Source organism: Bos grunniens, chromosome 1 (assembly GCF_055505025.1).
Source record: "Bos grunniens cultivar Pamir isolate PY7600 chromosome 1, Bosgru_T2T1.0, whole genome shotgun sequence".
Classification (NCBI taxonomy): domain Eukaryota; kingdom Metazoa; phylum Chordata; class Mammalia; order Artiodactyla; family Bovidae; genus Bos; species Bos grunniens.
Window position 1 is genome coordinate 88,591,664 of NC_141165.1, and position 18,004 is coordinate 88,609,667.

The 18,004-nt window shown below is 43.0% G+C and overlaps 1 protein-coding gene across 46 annotated transcripts in view; it reads right to left on the minus strand.

The window, feature by feature from the left end:
• Positions 1 to 18,004, minus strand: part of KALRN (kalirin RhoGEF kinase) — a 692,908-nt gene that overhangs the window by 385,120 nt on the left and 289,784 nt on the right. For all 46 annotated transcript variants that reach the window (XR_015164343.1, XR_015164397.1, XR_015164395.1 and 43 more), the window contains exons 7-8: positions 5,816 to 6,007; positions 2,121 to 2,252 (exon numbers count right to left, since the gene is read on the minus strand). Coding sequence is in view for 37 of the 46 variants with exons in the window: in XM_086402125.1 (XP_086258251.1) it covers positions 2,121 to 2,252; positions 5,816 to 6,007 (324 nt within the window). In the remaining 9 variants the exon portion in view is untranslated. The remainder of the gene's footprint in view (positions 1 to 2,120; positions 2,253 to 5,815; positions 6,008 to 18,004) is intronic.

Here is an 18,004-nt window from a genome sequence, read left to right on the forward strand (position 1 = left end):
AATTTTAAGACCCCAAATTAATCTGGTTAACAATGAAGTCAAAGTTAACAAAGAGTTAAGACGGTCTTTTCCTTCCAAAAACGTGGCAGAGGAGGTGTGCTCCCACTTCTGGCCTTATGATGATGAATAGGGAGCTATTTGCTGGGCTTGCAGCTTCCCCTCCCCTACCTGCACATCTTGATAATAGCTTGGCTGGGGGTTCAGAAATACAGAGCCTGCAGTTACTCCCCTGTTGGTGGAGCCACAGAAGTACATGGGGGACTGTGGCATGATTAAGAAAGGAGAACACATGATTAAGGTGGAGAACGCAGCTGAGACAGGAGAGAGAGCCTGGCTGGAGGAAAATGACCAATTTTGATGACCAACTCCATCCACCCCATTCTACTGTGCTGCCTCCTACGATGTATTGCCAGGAGAGGGAGAGGGGAAGTACGTCATCAATAATAGAGACATGAGTAAGATACACATTCTGTGGCCATACCCGGGAGAGCTCTCTTCAGGGAATTCTGAGCAATGCTGCCTTTGGGCACTGTGCTCTGTCCAGGGCTGGGTGGTTCCAGTTGGAGGGCCAAGTCCTAAAACTCAAGTCAACCCAAGTCCCAGCCCTCAGCCTCAGCCCACATGTGCAGGACGCAGGGGCAGTCCACTGCCCTCTAAAGTGGGCTTGAAGGGAGCGTCTCCATCCCACAGTGCTAGGGCCTGAGAATTAACTGAGAGAAACGCCGTGTCTCTCTACATATATTATAATCACACTCCATGAGTGTGTGAGTATAATATTCCTCTCATTTATATGCTCTATTTTTATATTTTATAAAGAGTAAATTTAGAGATTCTTGACCCACGGGCAGAGGCATAGTTCTGTCCTGAGAGAAAGCCTTTAGCTGTGAGCATTGGAGCTGGTGAGATCAAATTTGGCTCACTAGTTCTCCTCTCTCTGCCTCTTAAAATGATGAAACCTGTTACCTTTTCAGTACTTATTACTGTCAGGCACTGGGCCAAGTGGATTATACAAATTACCTTTACAACTCTTAAAACTACAGGCATTTGTTATTACTTTCATTTCGCAGAGGAAGAAAATGAGGCTTTGGGTGGTTAAGTAACTTGTTTGAGGTCACACGGGTAAGAGAAGGAACCAGGATTCAAATTTCCATGTTGACTGTGGCAAAAACTCTTATTTTCACTCAGTTGAAATTAGTTAGTTCTTTGACTTCAACAAGCACCAAACTTACTTGGGTTGATATTTATTGAAATGGAGGTTCCAGGTTCTACTTCTTGACAGTCTGATTTAGCCTGGCATGGAACCCAGGAATCTACACCTTTAACAAGCACCTCAGGTGAGTCTGAGGCAGCTGGTCCAGGGACACACTCTGCGAAACAGTGCCTTAGCTGACCTTTCTCCCAAGAAAATCCATGGGCCAGATGTGAAGACTCTTCCCTCTTCTCATCCAGCTTTCCTGATCAGCCCATCTCTTCACATCCCTCAGCTGCTCCCTCAGAGTTCACATCACTTAACAAACTTATTGGGCTGGGTGTATTCACACACATGCACCTATATACTTCTTTTCTTTTACTTTAAAAGGAAATGTTTCCCTCTTAACTTGTACCATGTTCCCAGTCTTTGATTTTCTAGCATAAGAGCTGTTTAGTTGGACTTTCACTTCCGCAGCAGCTTCTCACTCCTACAAACACTTATCTCCACCCCATGGTGAGTTGTCCTCTGGACCTGCCAGTGAGGAAATTAGTACTTTTTTTGATGAGCTGCTTCATAAAAGTGGTGACAAGGCTAGTGTGTACATGCCTGTTCACCATCCAGAAAGTTCCAGAGAGCACAGTCTTGCTTTCTTACAGTCCTTCCTCTGACAGTCCAGTCTTCATGCACAGGGTGAGGTGCACACACACATGTATACCAATGTGGTACCTGCTGATGGCTGCATTTTTCTGCTTCCTGGGCAGAGACCATCATTCACAGATCAAAGATCTTAAAGATGTCTCCGGAAGGAGAAAAATGGCCTCATTTCTTCTTAGTCCAACCCAAGCTATTTCACAGCTCACAGGCTGGCGCTCTTGCCACCCACGCCCATACATAGCCAGGACCCGTGGGTGTCCTGCTTGGTTCTCACCTCTGTGTAGGCCTGGGTCACCTGCTCATACAAAGACTGGTGGTGGTGGATCGCCAGCTCCAGGTCCTGCATCTCAGAGGGCAGGCCACCTTCACTGCACATCTTGCACCAGGCATCCACTCCTGACAAGAACTGGAAGGAGATGCCAGCTAGGTCAGTGTGGGAGCACTGGGGGCGGGCAGTGACAGGCACAGACAGATACCTTTAAGAAGCATCAGGACCTCTGGAAGCTTTCAGAGACCACTGCAGAAGGTGGAGTTTTTTCTTTAATTCTATAAACACCAACCTCAGGAAACAAGTCAGACCCAAATACCTATTTAGAAAGTGTAGTTTACACAAAGAAAGATGACTACTATGAAACTGCTGGGGATGGAAGTTGTCTTCATGTTCAGTGGGCTATATCCACTATAAAATACACATGTGAAAACAGCTCACTAAATTATATGTGTACATGAGAGATGCTTATCCTGTGCATGCTCACACATGAGAGGCAACATATAACAAAATGGGATATTTACACATACGTGCTTTGCAATGTGGATATCTAGCTGTGAAGAGGAGCAAAGAACGCCTCATAAAGGCCCATCCAGCACCCCAGGGAACTTGGAGAGACCATTCCTACAGGGGATGGAGATTAACACTCAATAAGATTCCTGCTGTTGGGTCAGAACCCCAAGGGGCTGGCAGGGGGAGGGGAGATTAAGGACAGACTGCACTGTGTCTAGAGTGACTCCTGGGATGTGATATATAGATATAGATCTTGATAGAAATCAAATTATTTAAAAATTAAAATTAACAACTGTGGAAGACTATGGGTCTCCATGCACAAAGGGTAAGCTAACTGAAATCACTCAGATTTATTGGGTGGAAAATACACCTCTAAAATGCAGATAATTCTTCACCCAGTAGTCTGGAATGGTTCTGTCTATGATTCTTCTTGCCTGACTGCACAGCTCCATTTAAATTAATTGCCTAAATACCTTTTTATCTCATTGCCTAGAACAGCCCATCTGAGGACAATAAAGAGCTGCCTAAATAAATGCATTGAAAAAATAGCCTTGAATCCATTGTTTGGTGTGTGCGTGTGTGTGTATGTTTTCCAGCTAAAAATAAGCATGGTTTATGAGTTTCCCTGAAGGACTGGCAATCTTGAGAAATTGCATTAAAAAAAAATGGATACAAATAAAATTTCTTCTCATTCGAAGTAATCCAAGTCAGGAAACAGCAAATAAAAGTTGATTCCTCCAGTTACTCTCAATTCTGGTATGTGCTTCTACAACTGCTTGAGTCGTCCTCTTGGTATTATGTCAGCTTTCAGTCCTTAGCCAGTTGGCTGTGGCGGTTGATTTTTCATTCTGTATGTTTATATTGCATTAAGCCACCTCCTAACAATTCTGGAAGAGTGCTGGGTATGACCCAGTATCAATCTGCACGTGTTTTCTAATACCTCAGAAGCTGCTTTGCTCCATCAACAACCATTTTACCAAGGAACCTGAAAGTAACTTGACGGTTATATGTCAATCATGGGGGTGGGACTGCTTCAAGGCCTTTGGGATTTCTTGGTAACACTCTAACCAGAATCCTATATCAGACCCCACACAATGGTCATCTCAAGGACAGAAAGAGAGGCAGAGAGGGAGGCATTGAATCTCCATTGCCAATCTGGAGAAATCTTGAACAACATTTGAAGTAATAGGGTTGAAGAGAGAATAGGAGATTAGTTGTGAATATTTGCTACTACCACCATTATCATAAAAAATAATAATGAAACGTTAGATTCCTCTCAATGTGTAGGGCTGCTCTTAACTTATAACACAGAATTTCAGTTTCTGGGAAAGGCTCAGATAGAATCAGACACAGGGTAGAGGAAATACAAATATACCAGGCTAGTATGTTGAACATATACCCACAGTAGTAATGTTTACCATTTAATAAACACACTAAGCACCTAATGTTCCATTTCTAATTCTTATAACAGTGCTGTGAGATTTATGATCATCCCCACATTAGAGATGAGCAAACAAGCTCAGAATGTTGAGGTGACTTGCCTAAGAGTTAATGATCAGAACCTACATATGTCTGGCAACAAAACCCAGACTCTTTCAATTATTCCATGCTGACTTCCATGTTAGGTGGGTAACAGAGGAAGAGATTTAAGGAATGACCTTGTGTCTGACTCTACATTACCTATGAGCTAACCAAATGTCATACAAAGAAAGAAATTTAGAGGATAAGACCATGGCTTTAATGTTAGACACACTTGATCCCAGATACCTATGGATTGATTTTCACAATGGTGTATGAATAAACTTTTAATAACCAGCATATATATGTGTGTGTGTACACACATAGTATGTTATAAATTTTACTGCTATAAAAGATGTGTAGCACATACATAATTTGCAAAGAAACTGTAAATTTAGAAGCATATAGAATGCTTATGATAAATTCCATGTAACAAATTAATTCTCACAGATGCTTCTATTTGTAAATGAAAAACTTATATAGTTACAACACAAAAGCTGGTTGGTATTTTAACTTTCGTTAAGGTATAAGACAAAAGTGAAAAACACCTGGAGACTTATGTCAGAATGTTACTCATTCATCAGTGATTTTAAGTGGCTTTTTTGCCTGAATGAAATTATATTTTTGAATATCAGAAGAATATTTCCTTAATTTTGTGTTCTATTCACAGTGTAACAGCTCTACACAGGGCACATTTTTATACTAAATCTAAATTTTAAAATATTTTTTCTTTCATTTTTTTTTAAAGATTCTATACAATCAATAAAACAACAAATTAAGCACTGGTTTGTAACACTTGATGATTTCCATGGTGTAAAACATCTATCTTGGTCTATTTCAGGCTACCAGTGTGACATCACCAACTGTGGAGCTGGGAGGAGGTGATCAGCAGCACACAATTGTATACTTTTTCCACCATAGACATAAATATTAGAAATAATCTCAAGAACATAGAAAATAATAAGACCTATTGAAATAATTGAAAATGATGAATTTTGAGTACTAATTACCTTTGTTTTTAATATGATATATTTAAACTTATACAGTTTGAAGTAATGGCTATGTTTAACAACCAGTTCATTTTTTAAACTTGTGAAAATTAGCTGTTGGCTCTTCCTAAGCTGGTTAGAGTCAGCTCCTACACTGGATCTTAGGCAGGTCACTTAATCTCTCTGAGCTTCCCTGCTCCTCTCCATAAAATGGGTTAATAATGTCACTGGCCAATGCCAGTAAGAAAATGGCAACAAATAATCATTATTTCTGTCCACTGTATTATTATTAGCCACAGCAAATGCTTCATGTAAAATTAGTTTTTCCCTGATAAAACTCAATGATCAGTTTAGTTTCACTCCTTGGTCTATGTTCATGGAATGCAAACTAAGCAGTCAACACACACACACCAATAAACTAGTAAGCAGAATGTAGACAGGGTCTGGGTTCCTTCCTGTTTGAATGTAAGCAAAGCCACTAAGAGTTATCAATGTCTCTCTGTGTACCTAGGGGCCACGACCGTGGCAGAACATGGGTTTTGTCACAACTACCCAACAAGGTCTTCAGTGTTTCAAAAAGAGAGGAGGGGCTCTCTACACCTCAGGGTATGTCCCTCCCAACCTGCCCTGTCTCTGCTCCTCCCCACCACCAGCAGCTGCAGCAGTTCCCCTTGGCCTCACCTGCTCAGCCTTCTGATGGAACACAGCAGACATGGCGAGGATGGTGCTGCGTTCATCCAGGGCAGCTGCGAAACTCTTCCACTCCTGGTCTAGCTGCGTGGAGATCTGCTTGATTTGCTGTGAAGCATAGTGGCCAGCCTCTGAGAGGCGGGAAGCCACAGACATGATGCGGTTGATGTTGACATAGGCATTCTGGGAAGCAACGGAGAGTGGTGCTTAGTGGGGCAGGCTGAAAGGGCACCCACAGAGCACTCTGGGGTGGGGAAGTACATAGTGAAGGAGGCCACCCAAACTGAAAAGTTTGAGAGAGGCTCTATCAGCCATATTAGCATATCCATTTTAGACCCAAAGGAGGCCTTTGTTTACATATTAAAATTTCAGCAGATGGCAGGTACAGAAACTGAGCTTTTCCATTCTGGGGACCAACACAGTTTCTGTGGTTCAGACACTAAAGAATCTGCCTGTAATGCAGGAGACCCAGCTTTGATCCCTGGGTTGAGAAGATCCTCTGAGAAGGGAACGGCTACCTACTCCAGTATTCTTGCCTGGAGAATCCCATGGACAGAGGAGCCTGGCAGGCTATAGTCCATAGGGTTGCAAAGTGTTGGACACAACTGAAGGGACTCAAAGCGGCACATGGCGCATTAATACCCATGAATACAGTCACTTTACGTGGACGACCTTAATAATCCTCACAATCACCTTATGAGGTCATGCATGGGGACAACATGGTACTTCCAAGAGTTTCTTGCTAGAAGCAATGGCTCAGACCAAGGCAAAAGCAAGAGGAGGAAAAGGCACCCCTCTCAACTCAGGAAAGGGCTGTACCCAGGGCATTACTACAGTAGGGCAGCAATGCACAGAGAGCAAAGTACACAGGTCACAGGATAGCCACACATCTTCCTACCACCAAGTGAAGACTTTACTGTCCCCCGTTCCTACCCCCACCAAGGAAGCAGGTGAATAAATAAAGATAGCATGTGCTGTGCTTAGTTGCTCAGTCGTGTCTGACTCTTTGCAACCCCATGGACTGTACCCTGCCAAGCTCCTCTGTCCATGGGGATTCTCCAGGCAAGAATACCGGAGTAGGTTGTCATGCCCTCCTCCAGGAAAGACAGCATATGAAGCCACAATATCCACACTAAAAATAAGACCCGTGGAGCCCTTTCTTATCCCTATGTGATTTAGGAACATTTCCCCACCTGACCTCAAAAAGGCACCTGTGAGGTTCTCCTGGCCCTGCTGACTCCGCTCACCCTGTGTTTTGTTTACATCCATTCTCGTCTTTGATTGCCAATTAAAAATTCATGACCATGTGTGTCATTCCTTACTAGGCTGGCAGAAAGCTCTCCAGGAAGAAACAAGACAATAGAAAACCCACAGAAACAAAGACAGTAGTGAGCATGGTTATTTTTAACTGCTATCTCCTATTAATTGTCTGAGGTGTCAAAACAATCAAGCAATATTGTGGCACCTGCAAGGAGCTTTTCTGACTCACACAATGTCTGTCTGAAGAAGGACTAGGGTGGCAGGTTGCTTGCACACCTTTGTTCTTTGTTACAAATCTTCTCATATGATAATAAATATTCTTTAGCAACGGCATTTTCTCTTGGCTCTATTAGCTCAGTGGTAGTTCATTAATAGTGGGTAAGTTTAATGAAGGTTCTTTATTTTCTTTTCCCTCTTCCTTCATGGTCCCCACTCATCTTCATTGTCCCTGACCTCAAGCATTCTGTCCCAAATCTGAGACAGGTTTATAAAGTGGTTCTTCATTTAAAAGGTCTCTGTGAAGGTTTAAAGGGTTAAGTGAAGCACTTAAGCACAAATCCATCCTGATGTCTATGCGTGATTTCTTCCTTTAGACTGGCCTGAGACCTTTCTGATGTAGCATGTTTCCTTAATAGAACTAGAATATTATTAACTATTATTATTTGAAATAACTATCCTTCAAAGATTTAGGAATCATTATCGGTCCTGTTTTCTGAGTTAGGACATAGATTCTTCTTAAAATTAAACTCTATTTATAGAACTGACAAGAAAGACCAACTCTGAATTAGATGGAAAGAAATGGGGAAGATGGGCATACACTCAGTTTAATAGTTCTGTCTTCTAAGGGACTAACATCTGGATTTCCCCCAAATTTCCTGCTAGGGTTTCACCCAAAGCAGACTTTGGGTGAAACAAGGATTTGGGGCAGATTGTTTATACAGGTATGATTCCAGGAAGCACAATGAGGGAGTGGGCAAGTCAGAGGGAAGGGAGGCAAATGAAGATAGTATGTGCTCATTAATGGGTTACTGCTGTGAGCACCTGGGGGGTCCTCCTTCCTGAAAACTTTAAAAGACTGTATAGAACATACTTCCAAACATCGCAAGGGGAGATGAGGGATCTGGAGTATTAATGCACCAAGTACCATCACTCATGGTTGAAGTTCCTCCTGGAGTTACTCCCTGGCATTTCCAGCCTGGCCTATACACAAGCCTAGTATACTCCCCAGGCCAGAGAGTGACCATGGGCAGAGAAACGTGGGAAGCTGTAATTGTATATGGGAACCAGATGTCCCTTGGGGCAGACTGAGGGGTATGAGTGGGACATTGACAGAGTCTAATAAAGCTCTCCTTCCAAACTAGGTTCAAGTCCTGCAAACCCTCCCCACCCTCATACATTTATCCAGACCTATCTAGTTTTGCTGGGTTTTCCTGTCCTGGGAAAGACCTCCACATCCTCTGGCCAGATGGGAAGCAAGAACAGCAATAAAGAGCAGAGCATAGCCAGTCCCCAGGCTCTCTTGTGTGTACAGCATGAATGCCTGGCCCTTTGTCATCAATGCCTGTTTTATGTTCTCTCCCCACAGGGACAGGGAGACATGTTCCTGTTCACTTTCAGGAAGAACTTTCTAACTATTAGAGATGTCGAATTGTGACTACCACTGGAGGCTGTTAACACTTTGTCACTCATTCAAATGTTTATGGAGAGTGGGCCAGGCTCTGTGCTGGGGGCTGTGGGACATCAAAGAGGAATGAGACAGGATTTCTGTCCTCAGGGGCTCACAGCTGAGACTTAAGAAAAGTCCTCAAATAACTGTAATTTAAAGCAAAATGAAGTAAGTGTTGTGACAGAGGTAGCAGCAACTCACAGTGGGGATGCAGAGAGAAAGAATCTGAACCACCAGCCAGGATGTTAGGAAGGGGCTTCCTGCACAGAAGGGGGTGGTGAAGCTGGCGGTCCTCCAAGGCCCCCTTCAACCCTTAAGCCTGTGATCATAAATGAAAGCTAAAGACAAACAGAAAAGACCATAGCTTACATTTCACATTCTAGAGACTAGCACAGTAAATGCCTTTTTGTTTCCTTATCAGTGGGCAGGGAAATGTCTTACTTAAGCTAACAAATGATTATGCTTCACACAAGTAGAGGCAGTATTCCTCACAATAGAAGGATAAATATAATGTTGACTCATGAATTTGCTCATTGTTCTTCTCCATAGCCCCTGTGCAGAATAGCAAAACACTGCAGGCAAATCACGTGGCCCAAGCTCATCATCTTCATCTCCCTGGAGCCTAGAACCCGAGACATGTAGGCAGATGGATTCTAAACTGGAGTCACAAACCAAATAACCAGAGATGAATGGAGGAGGTCTCCCATCACTTAAAAGGACAAAGTAAGGTTAAGAATCCAAATATATAGGGTGCTTAATCGTTAGGCCAGAGAAGGCAATGGCACCCCACTCCAGTACTCTTGCCTGGAAAATCCCATGGACAGAGGAGCCTGGTAGGCTGCAGTCCATCGGGTCGCTAGAGTCGGACATGACTGAGTGACTTCACTTTCACTTTTCACTTTCATGCATTGGAGAAGGAAATGGCAACCCACTCCAGTGTTCTTGCCTGGAGAATCCCAGGGACGGGGGAGCCTGGTGGGCTGCTGTCTGTTGGGTCGCACAGAGTCGGACACGACTGAAGCGACTTAGCAGCAGCAGCAGCAGCAGCAGTCGTTAGGCACAAATGTCATGGCCTTTGGTCAACCCCTCTGTGTAGTTTTTCTGTGTTACTGTTTATGCCTCTGTTAAAGAACATCTGGGACTCACATTTGTCTTGGGAATATGGCTGGCAAGAATGGGTATTTTGAATCTTTATGGCCTTTCCATTTCCTACCAGCTGCCTCCTCCACTCTCTCTGCATGACTCTGCTGTTCTTCCCTGTCAGCCTTCAATGCCCTTTCAGCTGTAGAGTTGACCAGCAGTCAAAGACATCAAAGTTGTTAGACCAGGAGCCAGGAGTTAGATGTGAGTTCTGGTCTAGCCCTGGCACTCACTTAAGATGTCATGTGCCTCCTCTGTGCCCCAGCTTCCTCATCTGTACTATCAACTGAAGATCTGACATTCCATTTCTGAGTAAGCAGTGTTGGTGCTATATAACCAGGCCTCGAGGTATTCCCTGATTCAAGGAGAGTGTCCAGATTGAAAGTAGAGAGAACCTAGGAGGTCACAGTCTTCTTCTGTCTCATCTCAGTGCCTGGGGGAATACCTGCTAAATCTAGACTCTTTTCTATGGAGGCGGTGAGGCATACATTGAAGCAACAAGAGTAACTCAAAGCTGTCAAGTATCCGTGCGCAATGGGGCGGTTTTAAACAGAAGAGTAATACCTGGTTTATGCTTTCAACAAACTGCTCTGTTTGCTAAAAGGCTAGCAAGAGGATGCCTGCCTGGAGTGAGACCAAGAAGAGCAGTACAGCTCAGCCTAGGCTGTCTGCATGCCTCAGCCCCTCAGCCCAGCTCTGCTCTCTGCTCCGTCGCGTGAGATCCACGCCTGGAGCTGGGTGACCAAAGACCAGCCTCTTCACCCAAGCTGAGCTACCAAGACTAACCATCTTCTCTGACCAGAAATTTAACAATAGGACTAATAATTCTGGCTTAGTGAGTATCCTATTAAACCCTTATCTCAACACTGCCTTATCAATTTACCCCAGCCCCCAAGTGCTGCTATTATTATTATCATTATCAAAATATCGCACTGTCCAAGGTTTAAGCACGATCTACCCTGCAGAATGCAACCCACCAGCAGCCTGGTCTGCTGCACCAGTCACCCCCTGCCGTCTCCCCTCAGAGCCATTCCTCTGATCGTTTTGGTCACAAACAGAAAAAAATAACTAAATTCAGCAAAATCATGCTAACTTGAAATCCTCTCTCTATATTTACACCTTGCCCCCACTTTTGTTGCCTATAAAATTCTGTTTTCTCATTTCATTCCTGTAGTCAGTAACTGAAGATCAGAGGATGGACGACTGGACTCTTCTCCTGAGGTCTTGTCTCCTCCTGTGATTAACTTAAATCGATGAAACAGAGTCATTCTGCTGAAATTTCTATGTGGCAGAATCTTGATGAAAGTTTTCAGCCCTGCCAAAGGCTCTCACTTTGAACCTGGCCCCTGGCTCCTCTGACTGGCTACAAAACATGCAAAGTTGCTTGCAAGATAATGATAACTTTCCACATAAAAACCCAGCTAAATTTTCTCTTTAAATGTAGTCTCTTATGTGGTATACTCTGAAAGAAATCCTGGTTCTTTTAGAAATAGTCATTTGATGCAAGCTATCATTTTGGTAACCCTGGGGTCTGTGTCAGGGGCTGATTTTAAGAACAGATTGTTTCTGAATTCACATATTATTTGAATCCCATTCATTTCACTCCTAAAATCAGGAGTAAATTTTATATTCCTGTGGTCATAGGTCCCCACCCTGAATCATAAACTCCCTGCTGTGGGCTATATGAGATAACATAAAGCATCCAGTCAGTCTGTGCCTGGCATATAACTGATAACTCAAAGAATATCGTATCTTTTCCCACATCCAAGTGCAGCAGTTTGGGGTTAACTCTCCTCTCCAAATTAAGTGCAACCCAAATCAAAGTATTAGTAAAAAGTAAGACAGAAGAAAAATCTATCAATGATTCCAACTAGAGACAAATATTCCAATAAGAAGCCAGAGTCCCACTGTACTTCCTAGAGAGTTTGCCACAAAGTCCCCTACTATTCCTGAGAAAGAGCCCCTTGCACAAGAGCCTGCGAGGGTAAACTTCCCTCGCTGTCTGTCAGGCCACTGCCCTGAAAACCACACTTTCAGTGTTAGCAGAAGCCCTTCCCCTAGGATTCAAGGGTCTGTGGCCCTGAATTATTCATAAGCCTTTCTTTGATTCAGAAAGATTGGAGAAATCAGAGTTGGCTAGTGACTGATTCTGTGAGCCATGCCCTTTCAACCTTAAGCTGGAAAAATAGAGGTTCTTGTCTTTGGGATAGCCTTAAGGTGTCTCCACTACCTTGATGTGTGTGAGCCACATCCAGAGCGCCCAGAAGTGGGAATGTCCCATGTTCATACAAGGGGATAGATCCATCTCCTTATCAACGAGCATATTTCGAAAGGTGGCCAAAGCCTCTTCCCCAGCCCAGCCAAGGGAGCCTGTCACTTTGTTGTCCAGGGGCACATTTCTCATCATCACCTCCAGAATGGCAGAGGGGATTTACTGAACTGTCTCATCTCTGCAAGGAATAGTCCTGGGCACAAGGTTTTCAATTCCATTCTGCTCAATGGGACTGCAGCTTTTAAACTATCATAGTGAAAATGGAAGTTGTGAACCGACAGGTCATCACAGAAGGTAAGGCCAACTACCACAGAGGGGCCACTTTCCTGAAAGGGGCTCAGTCCTCTAGACAAGCCCTGCAGATCTTGTCTCTCCGAATCCAAAAGTCCAAGGAGGGAGGCCAGGCAAACAATCAGTCAAGAGCCAGGGTACTGGGCAAAATCATTCAGGTCAAATGCAAACTGAATGCTAAATCAGAATGTGAAATACAAAATATATAAACCTCAGCTGATAAAAATATTATGCAAACCAAAGAAGCACACCCAAAGGTTACTGAATGCTATTTTGTACTAGATATGCATGGTGGGTGGGGAGAAACTTTTCTTTAGGGTCTTTTTCTGATCTTATTTCTCCTGTGTATAGAGAAGTTTTTTTTTTTTTAAGTAATTTTGAGTGTGTATATATATATATATATATACAGTAATTGGGGGAAAATATTCTTAAAGCTATATAGAGGAAATATATATTTTATTTTTATATATAATATATATATTAAATATATATTATATATATATTTATCCCCTAGTCCTTTCCCGCCCCAGTGAAGCTAGTATTCAAAGCATCAAATGTCTATGAGTGATGGAGCTAAGGGGGAATTTATGTTCAACCTTCTACTTTTATCAAGCTCATTCTTTTTCCTGAGACACAAAGGTTGTTCCTAGTTCAGTATCACTGAACAAAAAGTTCAGTGCTTTTTGATCCCCCTCTATAAATAATGCTGAGGGTTGCAGTGCATTTTTAATTTTAATGCATTTGGTATTTTAAATATTACTTAGTTTTAAAAATTATTTTAATGTACCTTTAATTTTAATAGATTTGATCAAGTTACATTACATGACAGCTCTAATTATTCAAATGTCCTCACAACTTTTTACTTTGGTAAAGCATTTTTTTTTGCAAGTAAAGTATAATTTATTTACAAGTAATAGGCAAGTTTTAGTGACCAAATTATACTTTAAGAAGGAAAAAAATATAAACACACTTTATTTAAAAAATTTTAGAAGCCACGTTCATAAACAATCTAATTTTATAGTTAGAAAAAAATAATAAGACCCAGACACTTCTTGAATCTGCCTAGTAGGTGCTTAAAAATTTGTAAAATCAATTAAGTAGTATGTTCAAAGTCACAAAAAAAAAGAGAGGCAAATTGGGACTAGATCCAGGTCCCCTAATTCCTAGTCTGCACAACCCCTTTACTTATACTACCCTTTTCTCTTGCCCTACAGATCATTCAAAGTATTGTTTTTGTTTTTTTCACAATACTCTTAAGAGAGCCACGAGGAGATGTATTTGGATATCTTCCCAGGCAGCTTTCAGAGATTTCATGAGTAACATTCAGAATTAGTAAGAAAATAGAGATTGTGCCAAGGCAATGGAAAAAGCTGACCATCACCTCCTTTTTCCCAATTAATAATACCATATGTACTGCTTACATCTTTGCATTACCAAACCCACTTTGGGTCCTGAAACTGTTAAAGCATCAGCTTATGATTAATTACTTGAACATTACCATGTAAACCTGCTGATCCCACCTCAGAACATATGGGCATCGGGATAGTTACTTACATCTGGAGTAAGAACTCTCCATGCTTGAAACTCTACTGCAATAGCCATGAGATGTGGTGAGCTCTAAATGAAACCTCTAACTTCTGCCTCCCTCAAGCCACAGGGTGCCCTCTAGGGGGCCTAACAGGCAGCTGATGGATGACTATCTGGTCAGGTCTGGCCAAACAGTAGGTCAAACCATGTGGAAGCCATCTGTCTCTGTCGGGCAGAGAAAGGAAAGAAGCTGGAAGAGCCCTGGTGCTCAGCAAAGATAACACTGGCCCGTGAATCCCTCAGTCTCTCTCGCCTGGCTTGCTGTAGCAATGTTTCCTCCAGCAATTGCTTTACAAACCATTAAACAGCCATGAAAACAAGTGCCTGGCCATATGTCTGAGGGCCAAGGAAGCCCAGGAGCAGATTTAAGTAAAAGAGAAAATCTCTCTCTCCTCTTTTAGTTTTGAGTGAAACTTCCTTAAAAGGGTGAGTGTCTTTGCATGAGGCATTTTTTGTGGGATTGAAATGGTAGGGAGGGATGAGTATAGGCTGGAATCAGATTCAAGGACATCGTAAGTAAAGAGGCTAGAAACAAAACAGCTCTTTTGAGTTGCTGCTGCTGCCAAGTCACTTCAGTCATGTCCGACTCTGTGCGACCCCATAGACAGCAGCCCACCAGGCTCCCCCGTCCCTGGGATTCTCCAGGCAAGAACACTGAAGTGGGTTGCCATTTCCTTCTTTTTGAGTTAAGACGTAGTAATTTCAGGATTCCTTTAAGGTTGGAATCAGAAATTATGAAATGTCACAGAAACACCAGTATTTTATACCACAGGCCTTTCTCCTATATTTTCTCTTGACTACTCAGAGCTTGGTCTGAGACACCATCACAACCCAGGAACTGGTTAGAATGCAGAATCTCAGGCCCCTTCCCAATCTTCTGAATAAGACTGCATTTTAACAAGACTGTCTCAAGTGATATGTATACACATTAAAGTTTGAGAAGCTCTGTAGACAGAACTGTGAGGAGCTGTCCTGAACAAAAGGAACTATTTCTTCTGGCACTCTCACCCTAAGAATGATAAGAGCTGAACATGTGCCAAGCATAACATCATGCCAAATGTTGTGCTTAAAATGCATGATCACATTGCATCCTTACAATGTCTGTGTTTGTCAAAGGTACTATCACTGTTCTCCATTTACAGACGAGGTAGTGAGGCTCTGAGAATAATTTGCCAATGATCTCACAATTAGGAAGGAAATACAGAGCAATGGTTAGCACCAAGTGCCTGTGCTCTTTTCCACCGTGCTGTTTTACTTTATCATACACCTGAAAGCAGTTGAGCTGGCCAAAGATGTCCCGAGAGAGAGAGAGGAGAAATGATGAAGAGAAATTGCTCCCAAAGACCCAAAAAACTCAAATTCCAGAAAATAGGTCTCCTGGAGACAGAATTCAATAAGAATTTCTACTTCTCTGAAGTCTCCCCACTGGGGCCCTTGACTTGCCCATGCAATGCCTAGAATAGCTCTGCTCCAGAATGGGCATGAGCCTGGCAGGTGGACTTTTCTTGTCCTTTCCCTCCTTGGAGGAAAAATCACAACCTGTAAATCCAAGACCAGTCACCTTGAGGAATAGGTCCCTGCCTCAACAGGACCATAGTAAAGCTCAGGATTAAGACAATTCTTTGACCCTCAATATCTTGATTTATCATTGGAGACTAAATCTGCTATCCTATTTGTTTATTCAACCATTCATCCAACAATGTAAGTGGAGAACAAGACAAGTAAAACTCCTATGTTCGTGGAGCTTACATTTTGGAAGCGCCATTATTACAATAATGTAATATCTATTATATATTACCTATTTAGGTGCTATACAAAATTCAGGTGGGGAAAAGGATAGTGTATGATGGGGCTGAGAAGTGCTACTTAAGACAGAGAAGTCAGGGGAAGCTGACCTCTGAAACTGAGGGTAAGACTGGAGCTTAGCCCTGAATGAAGTGAGAGAATGAACAGCCAGAAAGAGGCTGCAGGTAGAGGAAATAGTTGGGGCAAAGACCATGAGGCAGGAGTGACCTTGGAGCATTCAAGAAACAACAAGTCGAGGGTGGGTGGAGCAGATGAGTAAGTGATAGAGGATGAGACTGGAGGGGTAATGGGGGTCTAGGCCACAGAGAGCCTTATAAACCATGGTAAGGGACTTCAGCTTTTATCCTGAGAAGGACAAGAAGACATTAAAGCATTTTGAGCACAGGAGTGACATGATGTGAAGTACCTTACTTTTGGCAGGATCACTAGGGCTGTTATGTTGAAAGTGGATTGTAAGGAATCAAAGGTGGAAGCAGGGAGACCAGATAGGAGCTACTACAATAGTCCAGACAGGTAATGGCTATGGAGGTGGTAACAAGTGGCCAGATTCTGGATTATTTTGAGGGTAGAACCAAAAGGACTTGCTGATGGAAATCCTTTATGCTCTTCCTTATTTCTGGGCCTCTGGTTGCGTCACAAAGTCTGAGTTCTGTTTTTTTAATTTTTTTAGCACTGCCCTTTTCTCATTTGCCTATTTAACCCAGACCTCTCAGTTCTCAAATATTCTGATTTGTAAACGTTTTGCTTGTATGTCCCTGATCCATCTCTGTCCCTCATCTGGTACTCCTGGTCGGCAACCAGCCATGTCCCAGAAGACATATGCAGTGCTGCTCCTGCATATTATTATTATTAATACTTCATATTTGTGTCATGCTAACAGTTAAAGCCCTTTGGTGTACATTATCTGATCTGACGTGTGAGGTTTCACAGACCATTTCACGTCTTTCATTTGGCTCCAGGAAACCTCAGAGAAGAAGCATGAGTCAGCTTTGGCTGAATTTCAGACAAGTTAACTCCTTGGCAGCTACAGACCTGGCAGAGAGCAGGCACTGGCTGCATGTATGTCAAAGTGTGTGGGTAAACTGAGCTACAAGGCTCAGGGGGCAAACATCCAGAGGGCAGAGCAAATATCCTGAGGGCAAGGTACATGCTGACAGAGGGCCTCTGAGAGCAGTAGACTGAAGCTAGAAAAGTGGTATCAGGGGTGTTGGGCAGAGAACCAGGAGTGAGGGGGAAGAACAGGGAAAACTGGGCCCTGGAGGGGTGAATGATCAGGAGAGAAGGCTGAACTAGGCCAGTGCCAGCCACAAGTCAGAAATCTGTGTGGTCAGTCGAGCCCTGCAGGTCAGCTCAGAGAAGCCTTCCAGGAAGGGACCCGTGCCAAGTATCTGGGCAGCAGGTGAGGGAAGCCAGCATTGTATACCAGAGTGACACTGAGTAATACAGGGTGGTTCTTTGCCTATGCCAAGGAGCTGCTCTCTGTTTCTGGTTAAAAAGGAGCCAGTCCTCAAAACATGGCTGATCAGTGGGTAAAGGAAAATGGGGCACCTGGAAAGGCTAGAGTAGGGAGCAAAGACAGGAAGCAGACAGATGCTCTTTCTCCCTGGATACTCTTGAACTTGAAGAGAAGTCCTCCAACTCCACAGACTAATTAATTGATAGCTTTAGAGTCTGACCTCAGGGATAGTGTCAGCTGACTTATTTTCTTAGTGCAAAGCATATTCCTTCTCCTTTGGACAATTCTAATGTCAACAACGGTTCTAAAAGCATGGATCACAAATGGATCCTGAGCACATCAGAAAATAAATCTAATCCTTCTCCTGAGTTGGAAGGAAAGGGTAACTCCATTCACAAGGCTGTTTGTGGAAATACAAACATTGCATCCTGTTCAACTGATTAGTAAGAAAAGGTCTGGTTGGAGATACATGTATTATTTTACAAGCACAGGTTTCCTTAGAAGGCCTGCCCTAGGGACTCTCAGTGTTAACAGAAAACACTGGATTATATTCATTCTTGCCAAAGAAGGACACATTTTAATGGCTTTACTTCCATCTTTAGGATTAGAACCTCAGAAACCAGGATGCGTGAGGTCAGGTTGAACTTAAAAGATCGAGTCCAGTGCTTCCTGAACTCTATTGTGTATCACGTGTGGACCCTT